A 21,532-nucleotide genomic window follows, 5' to 3' on the forward strand; every position below is an offset into this window, starting at 1 on the left:
TGCTTAGTATTCCCAATTATCAGCTGTTTAATTGCTTCCACAGAGCAGTTTTGACACTGCGTAAACCTCTTCTCCTTTTCTTAGTGCAATATAACCCAGCCTCAGAAACCCAAAGAAGGCTTCTCAGTGGAGATCTCCATTTAGCTCATCAGCACACTTTCCTTCCATAAAAGTTTTGTTTTCAATAAAACAGAGAAATTGAAATTACACACCTTTAATACACAGATTGCCAGGGGTTGCAACAGAGAGACAGCACTCAGTAGTGACGAGGTATACTCAAGTTTTTCACTTGGAAACACAATTGGGGCGAAGTTTGTGCTATCTGGAAACCATTTAAAACCAACACTCCTAATATTTTGGGTGAAAATGACTACCGTAATTCTGATGATGCTTAAAGTGGGACTACAGCCAGAAATATTACTTTGGAGAGTTTTGATCCCCCTGCCAGGATTTTGAAGGTGAACAGATCTCCTCAAGTCCTTGTGACAGATTGTGTTTTGAAGCTTTATGAGTTTACCAAGTCACTCGGGCCACTCCGATGGAGAATACACTAGTGTAAAGGTGTGGTTAGGAGCAACTCTTAAAAAAAAACTCATCTCCCTTGAAGGTTCATTTTGGTAGTTTATTTGAATGGAGGTGTCACTTTCAGATACAGCCATATGTGTTTCGGGGGAAACAGATCCCCCCTTGTTCAGGGCTTGAGCAACAATAAGTAGTAAGTACAGGAAAATATGTACATTGTAGCCTGAATTCAGGTTGGATGAGTGCTAACTGCAAACGGGTTACACTGACACTTATACACTCACCCAGACCTAATTCAGGCCACAAAGTACTTATTGTTTCTCAAGCCCTGAGGAAGTGGGGAGCCTAATTCCTTCAAAACACATTGACTGTATCTGACATTTCCATTCAAATAAACAAACCTTCAAGCGAGGTGACCATTTTTTTAAAGAGGCGCACCTAACCACAAATCCAGGAATTGATCTTCTGTTGAACGATCCCCCCACTGGGACTAGACCATAACCAGATCTATACACTTCACGCTAACTGGTATCACAAGTAAACGCCCTCAAGGAGTACATCCCCCTTTTTTCATATTGACATCAAAACTGATTCCTACTCCTACTCCAGTGCGACCACATATCTAGCAGTTTACTAGTGGGTAAGTGACAGCAATAGGGAAATAAGTATATACAGTAAACTCCCCGTAATCCTGCATTCACATCCCGTCTAGTGGAAAAAACAGAGACAATGTAATTGCTAGATTCCAGATAAATGTAGTTCCTGGTTGCTTGAGAGTTACTATTAAAAATAGGTCTAACTAATGCCATACCCCATACTATACCATACCAGAAACTCTGTATTGACTTCATATTAATATTGAAATGCAATAATCAAAAGCAAAGACAAATAGACACGATCATTTCATGGATAATACATGATGCCGATAAGTGATAACACAGGGGATTTTCTTTTTCTGGTTAGATGAGAGTACTGGTGAGTTGAATACCAGATAACTGAGAGTTTACTGTACTACAAAACGCAGACGTATTAGAGCTGAGGATATTCCCTAAAGCTATGATGCAGTAATGAAGCCCTGCGATAAATGCAAATGGTATATTTTAACCTATTAAATTATTTTAACTACTTTCATATAAATCTGCAACCCAGAGGTCAGTTGTCACCTGCCCCACTCTATCCTCTATAGAAATATATAGCTAACTCAGGGAGAGTCCTGCTAACCATCTTGTCTAGAATTGTATTGTAACTGTACTGTCATCCTTTATATTGTAAAGTACTGCGAAAACTGTTGGCGCAAATAAATCCTGTATAATAATAATAGCATAAGTTTCCTATTCTGTATAAATGATTCTTATTACCATTTCCAGTAGGGAGAACATAAGAAAAAGGCATTGGGGCATGATGACCAGACTGATCGGGGACACAGCACAACGAAGGAGCAGAACCAATCAGCTTCTCTTTTCAGTTTAGGTTTGAAAATAAAAGGTGGATGCTGATTGGTTGCAATGCATAGCTGCTCCAGATTTTGTCTGTCCTAGTTTTGATAAATTCCCTTCTGTATATTTTAGAGTCTTTGTAAGCCTGAATTTGCTCCAATATCATATTGCATCATTTGAGGTATACCCTGTTTAAATATTGACCTCAGTTTTCAGCATTATTGTAGGTAGATGTCTAAACAGATATAAATGCGCCCTGAATACAATTTATATGATAGGCCTGGTGTAAACAAAACTACAAAAACATTTCTAGTTTAGTTTTAACAGAGTAGTTTAGATCTCTAAATACTAGAACTTGTCAAAATAATGGAAACACTCAGCAATACATACATATCAAAGAATAAGGTAATCTTTTGTAGGGATGCACCAATACCAGGTTTTCGGTATAGAGTGCGAGTGCCGATATTTTGCTGTCAGTACTCTCCGATACTGAGTACCGATATCAGAGCCTCCGCTGGCATGGAGCCAGCTTCACGGGCAATCAGGTAATGACACTCCGCCCGGATTCCTGATTTCCTGGAAAACTGGCTCCATGTTTGGCCAGCTCGATGCTGATTGGCCGGGAAACCTGCTTCCCAGCTAATCAGCATGGAGCCAGCCTAACAGCCGGCACGATGGTGATTGGCTGGGAAGACGGATTTCCAGCCAATCAGCATGGAACCGGCTGAAATCTTCCTCTGACTGAAAGTTCCGGTATCGGGGAAGGTATCGGAGCATTTGAGCGGGTACGAGTACTTGCCCAAATACTCGGTATCTGCACCGATACTGATACAAATACCGCTATCGGTGAATCCCTAACCTTTTACCTTCTACCAAACAATTTCTATCCTTCTTACAATGCTGTCAAAGAAGTTATGTGGGTAGTCAAAACTGTGCACCTCCGGTCCTTGGGATGATGGTAGCAATCTTCTGTGCTCCTGGATTTGCTATAAATTTTCAAAAATATTTAAATCTGGTGATCAGGGAGGCCAATGAAGGCATTTTACTTCTTCGTGGTCTTGATCAACCCACTCTTTGGTTAGCAGTATGCATAGAGAGAACATCATCCTGGAATACAGGAAAATCATTAAGGAACAGTGTTTGCTCTATAGGGATCACTTTCTCCTATAAAATGGCTTCATATTTCTTGCTTGTTTTACAATCATACAGAACAATAATTGGACCAAATACCTTCCAAAATAACTGTAAACCCATATCATCAGAATTCCCCTACAATAAAACACAATACACCTTGAGGGTTCAATGTGTCCTTTGAATGTCTTCAGAGATAAACCTGCCTAGATGAAAAAAATAGAATGAATGAGGGCTTTTTAGATCCTATTGCAATTTCAGTGGCTTAGGGATCCAGGTTTTGTGCCCCTCACACCAGGTTGTGTGCCATGGTGTGATGGCTTTGTTTTGAATAGCATTTTCAAAATGGCAGTCTTGGCTTAAATGCCAATTCCGTGAAGCATGCAATGCATGCGTGTTTTATTCAGACCAGATAGCAGAATTTCAGATTCAATTAATGTATGTGGTAATTCTGAAGCTGTACTTTGTGGCTTTCAACTTTCCTCTTCAGTATCTATCTACTCTTGTTTGTGAGTTTTAACTTCAAAACACTTTTCTTTTTTTGTCCATGTTTTGGTGTACTGTGTCATCATATTGACCAGTTAAAGAATTTTGCTTTTTTTCTTTACAAATTTAATATTTATTTATTTAAAATCATGTTTTTTTGCTTGGTGTTGCTTTGAAAACTTGCGTGTTTAATGGTCATTTAGTTGATTTACATTTTCTCAATTTTATCAACCATATGTATAATGTATTAACATTTTCTCCAGTTTTTGTAGGTAGAGGGGTTACTAATATTCAAATCAACTGACCTGTAAAACCAGTAACTCAGATTACTTTGTCGGGGTCAGGAAGTCACTGACCCCTGACTGTGCACCATGTCTTCCATGGCACAGTCATAACTGGAATACGTATAGTCCTGCAATTTCATCCTGTTTCTGCAAGTCTATTATTAATGTTGGTCTTTAATGTGGTCTTTCAGATTATCCTTTAACCTCTTAATGACCGAGGCCTTTTTTTTGTATAATCCACATTTTGGGCCTGAAAATTAATTCAAACCCCCAAACATTATATATTTTCTGAAAGCCAAGACCCTATTGAATAAAATGGTGGGAGTTGCATGTTGCACGTTATTAGCGGAACTTATTATGAAACCCAAAAATGTAGTGAAAAATGCACTTAAATGCCCCAAAACACATTAAAATATCCTTTTTGTTAATAAAATATAAAAGATGAGGTTAGAACAAGTAAATATATACCCAACTTGCCCATGTTAAAAATTGTGTGCGGCTGTGAAACAGCAACAACATTCAGTACCCTAAAAAGTCCATAGGTGATGCTTTAAAAGCCCCCACAGGCCATCAGTTTAGATATACGCATAAATATTGGCTCTAGCATTATTGCTCTCACTCTGGCGGGCGATACCCATCATCTGTAGTGCAATTATCATTTTCGTAGATAGGTGCACCCGACGCGTGTCTATGTAAAGACGCACGTGCTCACAGGGACGGGGGGACTTTAAAATGTTAAAATTATTTTTACATTTATTTCATTTAATATAATTTTTTAAAACTACTTTACTTTGCTTTTATTGCTATCACATAGGGGGATTACAAGCCCCCATGTGATAGAATATTGGCATTGACAGGCCCCTTTAAGGTGATGCTGGGGGTTCAAAAGACCCCTAGTATCACCTATCCACTTTAAATAAGCAATTGTAGTGCAGATCGTACTGCAATAGCTTATTGCCGGGCTTCGGGAGCCCAGCAATTACAGCTATGGGACCGGAAGTGATGTAATCTGCATCGCTCCTTGTCCCATAAAGCAGGAAAGAGATCGGTGAATGGACGTTCGCCACTCTCCTCCCCTGCTTCCTGCCGACACTCGAGATGCTGGTCCAGGGCTCACAGGAGTGGCAGCAGAGCCTGGGAAACACGGCAGGGGTGTTGGGCGCGGGGGGAGGGCAGGTTACTGGCCAGTAGAAGGAAGCTGATCTGATGGCAGCTGAGTCGCCAGAATCGCTTCTATTGTAAAGCCGGCTGCCAGCTCTACTAATGCAAACAGAGTCCCGGCGGTCTGTTTAAACGGGCCCGCTGCCAGTAATGTACTATGTACGCCAGTGGTCGTGAAGGGGTTAAGTACATGATTTTTTTTACCCCTATTTTTGGGATCCTCCAAAGTATCGTTTTGGATACAGGATTTAGTATATAAAAATATGACAAGTTTGTACTAGATTTTTTGAGCATAATTCCTTTTCTTTGCATCTAAATCTGTAAATGTTTTTGCTGTCTCTTTCATCAATGGAGAGATTTGCCATCACTCTCTCCTTCTGTCTCCCTACTGTGACATTAAGTGAGGGGAAATATTCCCAGTGAGGACACAGACCACCATAAAATCTTGTTAGAGAAGTGGAAATGTGTAGCAATAGGATCCCTGATGTGGATTGTTGTCCCAAATGTCATTGGCTGTCGAGGTTTCTAGTAGGCCTCTGTCCAAAATATGGGGGCCATGGCTAGATGTTTGCAACAAAAAGTCTAATAGAAAAGCGAAAAGAGTGCCAGACTATAATTTAGATCCATATATACTTTATTATTTGTAGTAGCAAGTTTTGGGTGCTCCAAGGTGCCCTCGATCAGGGCTAGAAGAGTGATACATTTTTTCTCAAATGAGATAAAATGTTTTCAGTTCTACACCTACCTGTATATATTTTTATTCAGTACTTAAACACAATCATAGAATGGTCTAAAATAATTAACCTTGCACAAAAAATACATTTAATAGAACTATAGATGAAGCGATATAGTTCATAAGGTTAATAATTATTAGAAATAACCATAAAAACATGCAAGAGGCTCTAAGTCTTCTGTACTCTTCCCAATAAAAGAAAAGCTTTGGCTTGCAAAATCTTACAATTTTTGGAGTGAAAATCGAATTACAGAAGGATCTCTAAAGCACATCAGTCCCAAGTTCTCAACATCAGACATGAGATCATAAAGCTGTAGGATTTTATGTTTGCTTGCAACTTACACAATAAAAGTTTTACTTCAATACCATTAAATAGATATACTATTTATTGTAAGTGGTAAAGTGAATGTCAGGGCATAATTAAAAAATAAGTCACATCCCTGCAATGCATGCTCCTTTCCCCGTGGTTTATACCTTTAAAGACACAAAGTACTGATCTGCCAGACATGCTCTGAATTGTGGACTGAGTGGAGCTAGCCCTGAGCAGTTGTGTTTTGCTAAACTACTCAAATCGTCCCACTATCCCATTCTCCACAATAGAAAGAAGAATTGTTCTGTAGTCCCAAGAACTAATTAGGGCTAATTAGGATTCTTGAGATAACACAAAATGTGCACAAAGCAGCTCTGAATTTCTAACAAGATCAACTGGTATTTTTTAAACTTATCAAAAATATGGTTTCAATGGTATATATGAATGTTTTTTTGCACACGTGTTAAAATGCACATTTTAGGCTTGAAGATTACTTAAAACCCCTCAGAATTATATTTCTTCCTGAAAGTAGAGACCCTGTGGAATAGAATGGTGCACATAAACACAATATAATGCACAATTTTTTAATAAAATCTAAGGGGGTTACTCACTAAGCTGCCGAATGAATAACTGAGCCGAACAGCAGAGAGTGAATTGCCAAACGCAGCCGAGCAGCATTCGGCTCGGTCATTCTGTTCGCTACCTCAGAGGTAGAGAACAGAAGGAGAAATGCCAGTGTAAAAATAAAAAAACCCAAAAAACAGTGTGGGGACCCGCAATGTAAAAAAAAGCTGAACCAAAGGGTTCATGCAGCCGAAGCGAGCAAAAGGATTAGCAGACCATTCAGGTAAATCCTTTGGCACTTTATATAAAACCCCCTAACAGATAAGGTTGCACCGAGTAAATACACCAATCAGCCATAACATCGTGAGAGGTAAATCGAATAACACTGATAATCTCGTTACAATGGCACCTGGAAGTTGGCGAAATATATTAGGCAGCAAGTGAACATTTTGGCTCTGAAGTTGATGTGATGGAAACAGACAAAATGGGAAAGCGTAAGGATTTCAGCGCCTTTGTCAAGGGCTGAATTGTGATGGCTAGACAACTGGGTCAGAGCAACTCCAAAACTGCAGCTCTTGCAGGATGATCCTGGTCTGCAGTGAACAGAACCTACCAAAAGTGGTCCAAGAAGGGAGAACCAATGGACAGGCGACATAGGCGACCAAGGATGCACTTTGGCAGCAAACGCTGGCACATGTCAGATCCAACAGAATAACTACTGTAGCTCAAACTACTGAAAAAGTTAATGCTGGTGAAAGTTGAGGAAAAAGGTGCCTGAGCACACAGTGCATCGAAATTTGTTGTCTCCAGAAATATATCTCATAATATATGAATACTTAAAGTGCAATAACCTATTCTACAAAATCAATACAATACATGTAATGTATTACTTTAACTGAAAACGTCTTGAGAAATGCTGCTTGGAATTCTAGAAATAAGATAGCTAACAGAGTGCAATAAAAGACAATTCAAGCGTTAACAACTGGGAGGAGTACCTGTGATAATATTAAATCATCTACTGGACGAAGAGCTCTGAAATGTTAAGGTGTAAAGTCTAAATACCTGCACTTTATAGGAGTACTAATCGGTTTGGTTTAAAATCTAATAGACATGCTATATAGGGGGGAAAAAAATAAATAAATAAAACAAACAATGGTTACCACCATGCTTCCTGCTGAACAATGGCAATAACTTCCACGGTTACTGTGGTTTTGTACTTATTGTATTTAGAGGATCTTCCTGCCATGTTGTAATAGGCTCTTTTGATTGGTAGCTTGTTTACTACAATCTGCTGTGCTCATTCATCAGAATATCACAATAGGAACTGTTGTGTCCTGTAGTCTAGGAGGCAGAGCTATTAACAAGTTCAGGCATCCATTAATATGTCATAACAGGAACAAACTTTTACAGATTACAGAAAATATAATAAATATTAAATAATAATAATAATAATATGTAACAACTGTAAATAGTGATGCGAGATAGGGACCTTAGATTGTAAGCTCCTTAAGGGTAGGGACTGATGTGAATGTGCAACTGTGTAAAGTGCTGTGTAAATTGTCAGCACTATATAAATAACTACAGGGCAGAAGTATGAACACAGAAAATTCCTCTCATAGTTCAAGAGTTTCTGCATGCATCACAAAACAGACCTGTGCATTTTATTTACATCATATAATCCTTGTTCCACAAAAGGAGGCTTTCTAAATCTTTGGATATGCTTATGCGGTTCGGTTTCCTGGTCTCAAGTTTGGTTGTCAGTAGAAATAGGAAAATGTCCTTTGTGAAATGAAACTTCTGAATAGACCTGCTCAACAGCTGCAAGATGACTGGCATTCCATATGCATCCAACAGACACTTCATAGGTATAAGGTCTTCGTTGACTTGTCACTCTAAGTGGATTGGAAGATTTGGAATGCCCTTTTCAATAAGCCAAGTTTCTTAACTCTAACTAGAGATCCAGGCTGAAAGTTCACTTCACTCACACCATGTTTATCTTGTTGATTTTTAATAGTCTTTGCATTTGATGATTTTAGAGGCACTAGACTTTGCAGGAGTTGTATATTATGTCAGGTGCCTGCCTGCCCAGCACCCGTGTTGTAGCAATAAGGAATTTAACCTGGATCTCTGAGGTGGTGCTGCTGTAGCATTACATTTGAGCCACCAGGTTGACTCGGCTCTCCTTACAGATAATTACACAGCAGTTTTCCTCTGGGCTCTCTAGCGCCACCTAGTTATCAGCAGCAGTTAATCTGCAATCAGCCCAGCCTTCAAATACTGAGCATTTCCTGTGCTCTGAGCCTGTTTATTTGGGTTTGTTCCTGGGTGTACTGTTGCTGGATTGATCACTGAATATTACCGAGACTTTGTCCTGTTTCCTGATAATATTTTTAAAAATTAGAAAAAGTTAGAATAAAAAACATTTTCGGTCTGACATTTCTTTTCATTCCGGTTTCGAAATTGTAATTTCGGTGCACATCTAGTAATTACAGGAGCAGATGTTACATTCAAGACAAATGCAACTTCTGGACACTTATTGTAATAATCTATTAATGTTACAGCAAATCATCAGTTCACAGGTGCCTCTGTGAAAGGACTTACAATATCAATAGCAAATTGAATCAGGAAATGGCACTTGCTGAGTATGTGTGACCGCAGATTTGTAATGGCTCTAACACATGATTACGTGTCAGGTAGCACTTGAGTATCCATGCCTGGTCACCAATATAGTTCAAGTAGTTTTTTCTTTGTTCTTACAATTCCTTGGCGACTCTCATAGTTACATAGTTTGTCAAGTTGAAAAAAAAGACACAAGTCCATCGAGTTCAACTTAAGTTGAATAATGAGCTCTCTTAAGGACTCTGGTAACAGTAAGTGATGAGATTCCCAGACAATATACAGACATGGACAAATTTGTTGATACGCTTCTTTCAGAAAAAGAACCAACCACATTTTTCTCTAAAAAAAAATGAAACTGGCAAAAGTAATTGCCATCCTTCATTGTTTATTCCATTTAATAAAATCAATAATGAAACAACTGAAAATGGAGTGGAATAAACGATGGGACTCTTAACCTAATATTTTGTTGCACAACCTTTAGAGGCAATCACTGCAAACAAGCTCTCAATGAGACTTCTGCACCATGCCAATTCTTCTAGAGCAAACTGCTCCAGCTGTCTCAGTTTGAAGTGTGCCTTCTCCAACTCTTTCCAAAGATGTTGGTCAGGTCACATAGAAGGCTACTTCACAATAATCCAATATTTTGTTCTTAGCCATTCCTGGATGCTTGTAACTGTGTGTTTTGGGTTATTATCCTGTTTGGGGACCCAAGACCTGCGAACGAGACAGAGCTTTCTGACACTGGGCAGTAAGTTTCAGTCCAGAACTTCTTCATAGTCCTGAGATTCCACAGTGCTCTGCACACATTACAGGCACCACGTTTACTTTTAGTCTGTAAATATTATGTTGATGTGACTTGCCAAAAGGTTCCAGTCTTATCTCATATTTCAGTCTAGCGTTTTTATGTTTTTCTTTTAATAGTGGTGTCCTCTTGGGTCACCTTCCTTTGAGTACCTTGACCTTGGAATTCAGCATGTATCTCTTTGAATATTTCCCTTGCTCTTTTTCTACCATTTGCATTGTTATTCTGTTCAATCAATGTACATTTTCCTCTTGTGGCCATGTCCAGAGATTTTGACACTTTCTTGGACCTCAAACTTGTTAATAATATTTGTAATTAATAATAACTGTAGTCAAAAGAACATTAAGCTGCTTGCAGATGCTCTAGTAGCCTTTATCTTTGACAAGCTGGTCTATAAATTTTCTTTCTGATCTCCTCTGATAACTCTCTCCTTTACTTTCTTTGGTGGTTTCACATCTGATTGCACTTACATTTTTTGTACAAAGTTCTTTGCACAGACCACAGAGGTGTTACTGAGTAGTGAGATTGTGATCACTCTCTACGTACTGTTGTTGCGCCAATCTGAAGGCCACACGAAGTTTGGAAGCCTGTAGCTATTGACTCTGCAGACAGTTGGCGACTTCTGTGCACTGTGCTTCAGCATGCGCTGACCCCGCTCTGTCATTTTACGTGGCCTACCACTTCATGGCTGAGTTGCTGTTTTTCCCAGTTGCTTCCACTTTGTTATAATACCACTAACAGTTGGCCGTGGAATATTTAGTAGCAAGGAAATGTAACGGAACACCTGAATCCAACGAATTGGAGGGTTGTCCCAATACTTTTGGCAATATAGTGTGTATATGTATATATATCTATATAGATATATAATGTGTGTGTATATATAAATTTGTTTTTGTTTTTTTCCACGTGGTGGATTTGTATATTTAACATTCACCTGTTTTTGTGGCACATTTGATTGTGTTTAAAGTACACTGTGGATTATTTTTAATGATTCAGTTGAACATAGGGGGATATCAGTTTCAAACTCAAGGTGTGAATCACATTACATACAATTTGTCCAGGGGACAGTACAGAGTGACCTGGAGATTTTTTTTTTTTTAACCTATGACTACAGTTGGAGGATTGTAGTAAGTAATTGATAAATAAATCAATTATATATTGTCTTGAGCAATCTCTCAGAACATTCTTGTAGTCACAGGTAAAAAAAAATAAAAAAATCTCCAGGTCACTTTGCACTGCCCAGGGGGTGTTACCACTATGAAGGCAGGTAAGCCCGTGCACAAGGAAAGCAAAGCATTGCGAGAAAAGGAGTTTTTCCACACCCTACATTGTAGTTTCCACTGTTCACAACAGCCTGTAGTCAACACAGAGCACAAAGGCGGCCATTTCAAAAAAAGCCACGTGGAGTATCTGCATATGCCTGCTTTCTGTACACTTGCAGGGTTATTCACAGGAGGGTGAAGAGTTTGGAGAAGGCAGGAGAAGTGAACAATCTAGGCCAAAATAGCTGATTTGGAAAAACTCTCCAATTCAGCTCACTTTCCAGTTCAGCTATGTTGTCCTAGATTGTTCACTTCTTCTGTCTTCTCCAAACTCTTCACCCTTTTGTGAATAACCTTGATGGTGTACATTGGTGGCATATGCTTTTTTTAAATGCCTCGGCAAAAGTGGAAATGGGCTTTAAAGACACAGACCAAGTAAAATAAAAAGGAGGAAAAACACCCAACCTTATAAACATTAGGTAAATATAAATATATTTTTCTCACGACTTCTTGGCCTGGTCCCCAACATAACAACAGGAATCCCAGGTAATACCGGCCTGAACATTAAAGGATGAAAACAGGATCACCGCAGGACGAAGCATTCGTACTGAGACCAGAAACGACCTGCTTCATGACAACTAGAGAAACTTTCATTTCCACTTCTGGTATGACTCTCTCAGTTTTGTCGGCTAGCTAGAAAAACTCTCAAGATTTAATAATATCCAGTATGAATCAACTAGCAGCTCTTGGTAGTAGAATCTTCAACAAATAAACTAAAATAATAAACCAGAAGAGAAGGAGACATCCATGCTCCTGTCCTGGGGACACTAAGCGAAAATGGCAGGTGTGAGGGGTGAAGTGAAAGGCTTTGAGTTATTTTGCCTAGTGTCCAGTTTTCCTGGAGGCAGCAGCATAACCCTACATCTCAGAGTTCTTCAGAGATGTGTCCCTCAATAGACAATAGAGAAATAACACCTTAAAATATTCAGCTAATAAATGCATCACAACATAAAAGATAATCAGTAATACAATATAATTTTTTGGGGCCTCTTCCTCCCGAATTACCCACCCTGTCCTGTCATGGCTATTAACAAATTATTTTCAAGCAGAATGTAGCACTTTACACAAAGTTCCCATCTGAAGCAATGGAAAAGTGAAGGGTGGAGCTGGCCCTTTTTGCTTCAACATTTGAACCCTGGAACAGAAATGTTAGATACTGCAGCTTTCTAGTTCATACATGTGGTGTCTTCATTATTTTAGTTTGTATACCTTTATTTCCACTTGGTGTTCCTGCCAGTAACACACTACCTGCCCTAGGGTGACAATGTTCACTTATTAAACTGTATCCATGCAGCAGCATTGTGTCACCCCAGGTTGCTCTCCTGACTTGGTCTACAGAATACCTCCCCTTTTCCTAATTTTCATAAACATAGGAGGGAGGTGTTTTGCAGTTCACAGAAGTAACCTGGCCAGAGCTAATAAGATCCCTTGAGATTTCAGTGCATGACGAGGCATAGCTGGGGGGGAGAGAGAATAAGGGGATCCAAACTCCCCCTCCCCAGAGTTTTCACAGTCCTCACAAGCCTCTCTACTGTAAACACGTACATAAATGGCACAGTGCAGCAGTCAAGGGGTATGTAAGTGCTGTGCTGTATACTGCCTCATCCTGTACGCTGTGTTGTACTTTGACTATTCCACACCACCTCACTCTGTACACCAATGCTGTACATGACCTATTCTACACCTCCTCATTCTGTACACCATACTGCACTTTACCTCTTCCACACCACCTCATGCTATATGCCATGCTGAACATTCCATATTCCACAGTGCCTCATCCTCTATGTTGTGCTGAGCTTATTCCACACCATTCCATTATAAACGATTTGCTGTGTTTACATATCTGCAAGTCTCAGTGTTTTAAATTCAGAGGCAGGGGAGAGAATCCAATGGCAGTGTGTTTGAAGGAAGAGTCCCTCAATACATGATGCTCCTAAATTCCTGTGTCCAGCAATGGACAGTTAATAAAACAACTTTTAATGACACCCTGTCATTGCGGCAGGAAGTAAGGAAAACAAAGGAAGCAATAACAACCTGACAGATAATCTAATCCCTACTCATTTTACCCAAAATTGAACAAAAACAAGTTGGCTGGATTTGGGCTTCAAGCTTACATTGTGGTACCACTTCCCTGATGTTGTTGTGAATGCTGAATTGAAAGGGCTTAGAGAGAGGCAGAGAGGCAGCATGTATTTGGCTCTGATTAACTGAAGGGGTAGGACGCATTTGAGGAAAATTGAACATGCAGCCTGAAAGAGGAGATGTCACTGTCTTGACACTAAAGTAAGGTAAGTTACATCTGAATACTTTTTACTGGGTTAGTGTGCAGCAATATGGCTTAGTTTAACTAGACATACTGCTTAAAATGCCCCCCCCCCCCCCTCCTTTTTTAAACAAATAATTAAACTACATTGCTGTGCCAATGCATACCTTCATGGGCTTTCTAGATGTAGTAGTCAAGGTTCAAGTAGCAGTCGGGCCAGTTTCTCAATTTCTTCCCTCTGCTGGTAGATGTAGATTTGTGTATCCCACAGCATGTTAACTAACACTGCATCACTAACCTCATCCAGCATCACATCTGTTTGCAGCTGTGGACTCAATCTGTATTAGAAAAAAAAATGAAATTGCGAAAACATTGTTAAGGAGATATACAGTATATCTAGATATACACAACGTTCGGTGCTGGTAGGAAAAAATAACTTTACATGTTGATTTCAGTTTCCCTGTAGTAAATAGGTGAAAAATATGTTTTTTTTATTATGAAAGTAATTCTCGTTTGCACCAAAAACTAAATATGTAATATACAGCAGCTTACCAATCCTAAAAATGTGGTGGCTGCATTAGTTTTGGGGTTTTCTTCAAGCTTATTTTTCTTTATTTTCACGTGGTAATTCTGCAAATAACACACTTCATGTCCTAGGGTGGCTACCCTCACTCACTCCACTGTGTATATGGAGGGAGACATGGCTGTCTCCCAGGCTGGACTTCAACCATGACATGAAGGGATGGTGGGTTTGTAGTTTACACAAGTAACATTATGTTTTAAATTTAGCTCACAGGAAGTGAAAAGACACTGCATTTGAAGTAAAAGTAAACAGATATTTTCTGTACTTGCCCGGAAAGGCTGTTAGCCTGAAAATACATCTAATGTAGCTACCACATCTGATAGACACAGTGGAGTGAGTGAGGGTAGCCACCCTAGGACAGGAAGCTGAAATAGGATTTTATTTGCAAAAGTGTGTACAGAGGACCAGGTGGCTGCCTTGCGGATTTGTGAAACCAAAGTCTACCACTTCTAGTAGAGTGAGCCCTAACTGGAAATGGGGGAAAATTTGCCCATTAACTCATAGGCCTCAGTTCGTCGATGTCACCTGGCAATACTGGAATGAGAAGCTGGCTGCCCTATATGGCGACTCTCAGGATAGATGAAGAGGGAGCCAGGCTTGGGGATGGAAGTTGTAGAAGAGAGGTAAATCCGAACAGCTCAAACCACGTCTAAAAAAGTGTAGGGAAAGTTCTTTAGGATGTTTTAGTGCAGGACAGAAGGATGGTAAAACAATATTCTGGTTACAGTGGAAGACGAAGACCACCTTAGGAAGAAAGGAGGCCTTAGGCATCAGTATGGATTAACGATCTTGAGATCGAGAATAGTGCGGACCTAACCCCCCTGTGATTTGGTAACAGACTGGAGTAAAACCCCTGGAACTCTTTTGCATCCAGCATAGGGACTATGAGCCTCTGGGACAAGAGCTCACCTAGGGCAGCAGGATATCTGACTATCTTTTGACGAGATCTTGGCAAGTTTGACAACAGAAAACAAGGTGGAGGCAAGGAACAAAACTTCAACTTGTTATCCTTGGTTACGAACCTATGGACCCAGGCTTAGGGAATATCCTGGAGCCTTGTGGCCGAGAAGGTCAATAGGCATCTCCCTATTTGGGAAAGTGGGGCCGCCCCATCAAAAAGAACGTCACCCAATAAAGGACATGCGTTCAAGGTGCTTGTCCAGAATAGGCACAATCCCTCACTTACCACCCTCAGAGCAGCGGCTAACTTGGAAACGCTGTTCATTTAAAGGGGGCATGCCACACCCAGTCCTCGCCCTCCTGGTGGACATAACCCCTGAAGATGGTCTGCAGGGACACCACAATGGACCACAGCCTTAGACATGTAAAGCACCCTGCAGCAACTACAGATGCTGTACAAAGTGCCAGGCAGAGTAGAGCAAACAGTAGAGGCTCTGATCCCCTGCTTTGAAGTCAGACAGAGCTGCACTGCTCCTCCCACCCCACTGTATAACTCTTGGTGACACCTCCACAACTGACAGCGTGGGCAGCTTACTCCCCCCCTCGTCCCTCCATTCATTCACATATGTCGGAAACACAGCAACCATAGGTATGTATGTTTACACCTGAGCACATGTGGGTGTTTTATGTTTGTTTTTTTTCCTTTTGTTTTTTAGCATGTTATTACAGATTATTGCATGATTTTTTTTTACAGGGATTTACCGATAGCAGTATCGGTTTTGGTGCCGATACTGGGCATTTACAGGAGTATGCATACTTGTGAAAATGCCCTAATACTAAGCGCCAAAACTGACAATTTTTTATTATTCAGCTGGCGTAAGGTCCTTCACTTGCTGGAACCTCGTGGCGCCTGTCTATTTACAGTGCATCCTCCTTTTCTTCCTTCCCACCTCCTTCACCACCCACACCCACACCCAACTGCACAGCCCTGGTAAGACCACCCACAGCACTGGTGAGATTGCGCCCAACCCTGCTGAGACCACCCACAGCACTAGCGAGACCGCGCACGGCTCTGGCGACACCGCGCACGGCACTGGTGAGACAGTGCACAGCACTGGTGATACCGTGCATAGCTCTGGTGAGACTGCACACAGCACTGGCGGGACTGCCCACACCACTTGCGAGACCGCACGCAGCCCGGGTGAGACGGTACGCAGCCCTGGGAAGACCGCATACAGCCCTGGTGAGACCCAGCAAAGCCCTGGAAAAACCGTACACAGATCTGGTGAGACCCTGCACAGCCCTGGTGAGATTGCGCACAGTTCTGGTGAGACCGTGAACAGCAATGGTGAGACCCCACACATCCACTTGAGACCCCACACAGCCCTGGTCAAACAACGCACAGCCTCCTGGGACCCTGCACAGCCCTGGTGAGACCCCACACAGCCCTGGTGAGCTACACAGAGTATGTAGCTTTATATTCTGCATTGCTGTACAATGTATTGCTGTAATTTGTAGTCCTCTATAGCTGATGGTATTCCGCATTGCTGTACAATGTATTTCTGGGATTTGTAGTCCTCTATAGCTGATGGTACTCTGCATTGTTGTATATTGTATTGCTGGGATTTGTAGTCCTCTGTTGCTGGTGGCATTCTGCATTGCTGTATATTGTATTGCTGGGATTTGTAGTCCTCTATAACTGGTGGTATTCTCTACTGCTGTACAATATAATGCTGAGATTTGAAGTTAGTGGCAGAACTACCGGGGGTTGCAGAAGTTGCAGTTGCGACCAGGCCCTGGCACTCCACCACTGTCCTAAAATCGTATTGTATTGTTTTAGAAAAACTGTCACATGACACTAAAAAAGGTAATGACAAGCAGTGGGCCTTGGCAGGCAAGGAGGCCCAAGAAAATGTTTGCCCTGAGTCCAGTCAATATTAAAGACGGCACTGGGCCCATCACCAACTCCCCTCTGCCCTTTCACTCACTTTGTGGTTTAACAGTGGCGGCTGGGTGGAGCCTGCCTCGAGCTGCTCAACGATTGCTTCAGCTCCCTTGTTCAAGGTTCCTGGTTTAGCATGCCCCGATCTGGGTGAGAAGTGCTAGGAGATGATGGAGCAGTAGGTACTATGGTTCCTTTGTTATAATAGGCCACTTGTAGAAACAAACCTCTCATTTCTGTAAGTACCAAGAACCACTGGAACACAGGAGAGCAGTAGTATGCAAAATGATTGATGCTTCTGCCTCCCCCCATGGCACATCCCACAGTGCAATGCAGGACCTCAGCATCCCATTGAAAGGTGCCTTAATAATATTATTATGATGTTGATGGTTTTCCTCAACACTGCTATTACTAACATGTGGTAGTTACATACTGCAGGGTATCCAACAGCTGTAGTTTTAGAAGTTAAGGGTTAAAACCCAACTATACCTTCTGGGCCTAACCCCCATCCCAAGTTCTTTCCTTCCCTTCAAGTTCAAAAAAGTTTTTTTTAAAAAGTACTACTTAGCCTCTCCACATCCTTTGCTGGTCATTGGTCCTTTTCCAAGTTGAAATATGTCAGCATCATTTGATGACTTCTTGTTCCTGTTCTATGGAGCATTGAGGACCACCAGAGGTGGACTGACCATTTGGGCACTGCCTGAGGGCCCAAGGCCAGGAAGGGGCACGTCATGACCCCCCACTGGCCTGCCACCCCACTCTCGCGCCTTGACTTATTTATTACTGAGCTCTGTGTTGTTTACTACTAAGTGCTGCATTATTTACAATTGTATTGGTGCTGGTCTGAGATCTGCCGTGCATTGGTGCTGGTCTGCAGCCTGTCATGCATTGGTGCTGGTCATGGGCTGACTGACCTTTTCCGGCAGACTGATTATTCGGGGAGCTAAACGCACACACTGGAGCGGGGTGGGGATGGATGTTTGCATACCGTTTATGCGGTGTGCGCCCACCCCCCGCTCTAGTCCTAGATTATTCCGTTCCCCTGTCACTTTCCTACTAATTCTCCTGAAATTCACCCAGGATAATTGGCAGGATTGAAGAATTTAGGTCGAATTAGCCAAAGCAAAAAAAATTCTGCCATTTCTCATTTTCCAAATCGCTTACATTATTCTAGATTTTGATATTCTCCTATCAATTCCCTGCAATTCACCTTTTAGTGAATAGGCCTGCTATTTAAAAAAAAGGGTGAAGAAATAATTACTGTAACACATGAATATATATGTGGGTGGCGCTTGTGGATGGGTGGGGCTTGTATATGGGCGGAGCACAAAGGGGCCCCACAATCTCGTATTGCCCGGGAGCCCCATGTGTTGTCAGTCCGCCCCTGCTCCTGCTGTTAGGTGCCGCAGTGGCTATGAGCAGCATTAGGGAAAACTTTCTAGAAGAATCTCCAATAGAAATAGGAGGAAGGATGTACTTCTCTCAGAGCAGAGAAAAGGTGTCCATCACCTAAGGACACTAGAAAAAAACTGAGGCAAGCTATGAGTGGAGGGTTATACAGTGCTGTCTTTCATAATTGATTGATTGCCAGTGTTCACTTACTCAAATGTAGCTGCATAAATCATCCATTAAACAATAAGCTCCGTGTATACTGTGATGTACAATCAAGAAATATTAAATTCCTGTTATTGGGTTTAACCCTCAGGTGTAAGTAGTAGCTTAGAGAAGAAAACAGCAATTTCATTTGGATCTGTCTACAGCCACCGTTTGCATTAAAGCTACAAATAGATATCATGCAACTGTCAGAGTTTACCACCTAATATTTATTGTACCTTACAGAAAATCTATGTCCTATTTTAAGCAGTTCAAACTAACAATACAAGTCACATGCAGACACCTAGAGATGCCCCCACAGCAGCTTTCAGCTACATAGTCAGAGAATGGCCTCTGCATCCCTCAGTGCAATGCATCATGCCGTCTAACCAACAGGCATCATAATTACTTATAATAATCTAAAATGTGCTTGCTCAGCTCTCTATGACTCTTTTGAAACTTCTCCCTCAAAGAGCAACACACACAGACTACGGGATGCTCACCTGAAATAATGGACATCTATCATTTCACACCACGCTCGAGCTTTATTGACAGCTGGACCATCTGAATCTGTACACTGGCAGAACAGCAGGAAACAAATTGTTTTTTAATGTTATTTGTTAATTCATTATGCTGAGAACATATGAAAACAGAAATTTCTACAGCAAATTATTTGTTCTTTAACAAGCTGCTCTCATTTTAGTATAACATGTTTAGTCCCCATATACTTAAAAGCACCACTATACTCCAGACCTGGAGTACAACGGACTGCACACTGCACCCTAGTGGCTTTGTCACTAGAAGAGCATTGATTTGTCCAAAAAAGATAGAAAATGTGTTTTTACACCTTTATTACTATTTAATAATAATAGCACATTTACAAAAACCTAAGCTATTGTGTGGGTCTCCGGACATGTCAGGGTCTGCACTTAAGGCCACCTATGTTAGACCACACCTGGCCTAAGGGAACGAGTGCTGGAGTATGGGCTCCATGTCTTACCTGAAAGTATCTGTGTTAGTCAGTTATTGTGTGACTTTGGAGCCCCATGGATCCCTGACTGAGGCTGTAAACCGGGCCTTGTATGTTCTGTAGGCCAACATTAAACCCTACACCATCTTCGCAGTAATCGCTTGGAGAAGTTGAGGCCCTATGTAGAGCATGGACTTAAAACTCAAACGACTCAACAAGGACACAGGAAAATTAAGAGAAGTGCCTTCATTTTAGCACTATTACCGCCAGCTTTTTTTGGTTCACTTTAGCAAAGAATAAAGCAATGCAGTAAACCACAACAACAAATCAAAAGCTATTGGTCTGACTACACTAATTCATCTGGTTGGTTGCTATGAATAAAACTGTAAATATTTATTAAATCCATAAGCACAACATAATAATATTTACTTTTTCAAGAGTATAAATCAAATACAATAGAAAGGCACTAAGTGATTGATACATACACAATCCACCACCATCTTGCCTAGTTCTCTTGCTCCAACCACAGTCTTCATTACCTCCCAAGGGTTAGATGGTCTGAACACGTCAACAGAGCTGACCTGAATTTGGGGAGGCTTCCCAGTGCCCAGTGAAACCACCGCACCTAATTTCTTAATCTGTGCACTTTTACCCTGCAAAGAAGAAAGAAAAGAGGGATATGAAATTCTTCTTTTTATATTTTAGAAGGCTATAACATGACGGATTTCCTTTTTAAACATTTCCTGAATACAAGGCCAAGATGCCACATACAATATATTAAACTTGATTCATGTACCTCATTTGATATATTTCTCAACAGTCAAAACAAGCTAGACTGGATACAATTAGCAATGTCACAATGCTTGATGCAGTAAGCCTAGTGGCTAAAGCTCTAAAAGAAGTCTTTGTTTAAATGCACCTGTTACTCTAATCTAGTAGAAAGGCGTTCTCACCTGACGCTTCAAGCATGTGTTGTAGTCATGGATCTCAGCCATGGCATCTAGGGTGGGATTATTGGAAAGCAACCCACCATCCAGGAAACGGCCCATAGGACGAAAGTATGTTGGAGCAGCACCACTGGAACGAGCCGCACGCCACACCAGTTGCTCTTTAAGCAGAATAGAAAAGGGAGAAAGAAGGAAAACAAGACATACAAAAAAGAAAGAATCACAGAAAGAAAGAGAGACAACCCATAGTATTATTAGTACACGGGAACATTTAGATATATTTCATATTAAGCAAGCACTGCACTAGAAACTAATGGTCTATAGAAGTCTATCTGGTCTCTATATGGTCTATCTGAGAACTGGAAGCTAATTAGTGGAATTGGGTTGAATGTGGCAAGTCTAGATCTAAAGCGACATTAGAAGAGCATTCTGCATCTGGCATATGTCCAAGCAGTGTAACAATAGAGTGAAGCTAGAGGGACACTCTAGTCATACCTTCCCAGGACAGCTCTAAGCTCCCATCTCCCTCAACCTCTTCACCTGCAGGTGATAAGTAAATATATTGATGCAAAACACAAAGGTCTTTACATGATGGTTTAAGGAGCAATCATGGATCCTAACAAGCATTTTATATTTATTGCTTTTCACAGATTTTTAAGTTAAAGCATATCTAAATCCCAAAATTAAAATGTAGTATATTGCAGCTTACCAGTTGTTAGATGTGGTGACTGCATTAGTTTTCTTTTTTTAGGCTTGTTCCCTTTATTTTAACTTGGTAATCCTGTGAATAACACGCCATCTGGGTGGCTACGTTCACTCTACTTTATCTATAGAGGGAGTCATGGTTGCCACTCAGGCTGGACTTCAAACAGCTCTGTCTCTATTAATCTTCATTTCATAGGGGTGATTAGCTTAAGCTGGCCATATACTATGCAAATTTCCTCCTTCGTCATCTCTATGCTTG

At 41.0% G+C, this 21,532-nt stretch overlaps 1 protein-coding gene across 2 annotated transcripts in view; it reads right to left on the reverse strand.

Moving 5' to 3' along the window:
- Positions 1–2,893: 2,893 nt before the first annotated feature.
- PLA2G6 (phospholipase A2 group VI) overlaps positions 2,894–21,532 on the reverse strand; it is an 80,378-nt gene continuing 61,739 nt past the window's right edge. For both annotated transcript variants that reach the window (XM_018571043.1, XM_018571042.1), the window contains exons 14-18: positions 20,575–20,729; positions 20,107–20,274; positions 19,155–19,228; positions 13,801–13,971; positions 2,894–3,065 (exon numbers count right to left, since the gene is read on the reverse strand). In XM_018571043.1, coding sequence (XP_018426545.1) covers positions 13,827–13,971; positions 19,155–19,228; positions 20,107–20,274; positions 20,575–20,729 — 542 coding nt within the window. In that variant the 3' untranslated portion in view covers positions 2,894–3,065; positions 13,801–13,826. The remainder of the gene's footprint in view (positions 3,066–13,800; positions 13,972–19,154; positions 19,229–20,106; positions 20,275–20,574; positions 20,730–21,532) is intronic.

This window comes from Nanorana parkeri, unplaced genomic scaffold (assembly GCF_000935625.1).
Source record: "Nanorana parkeri isolate BGI_ZX_2015 unplaced genomic scaffold, ASM93562v1 scaffold1659, whole genome shotgun sequence".
NCBI classification, from domain to species: Eukaryota; Metazoa; Chordata; class Amphibia; order Anura; family Dicroglossidae; genus Nanorana; species Nanorana parkeri.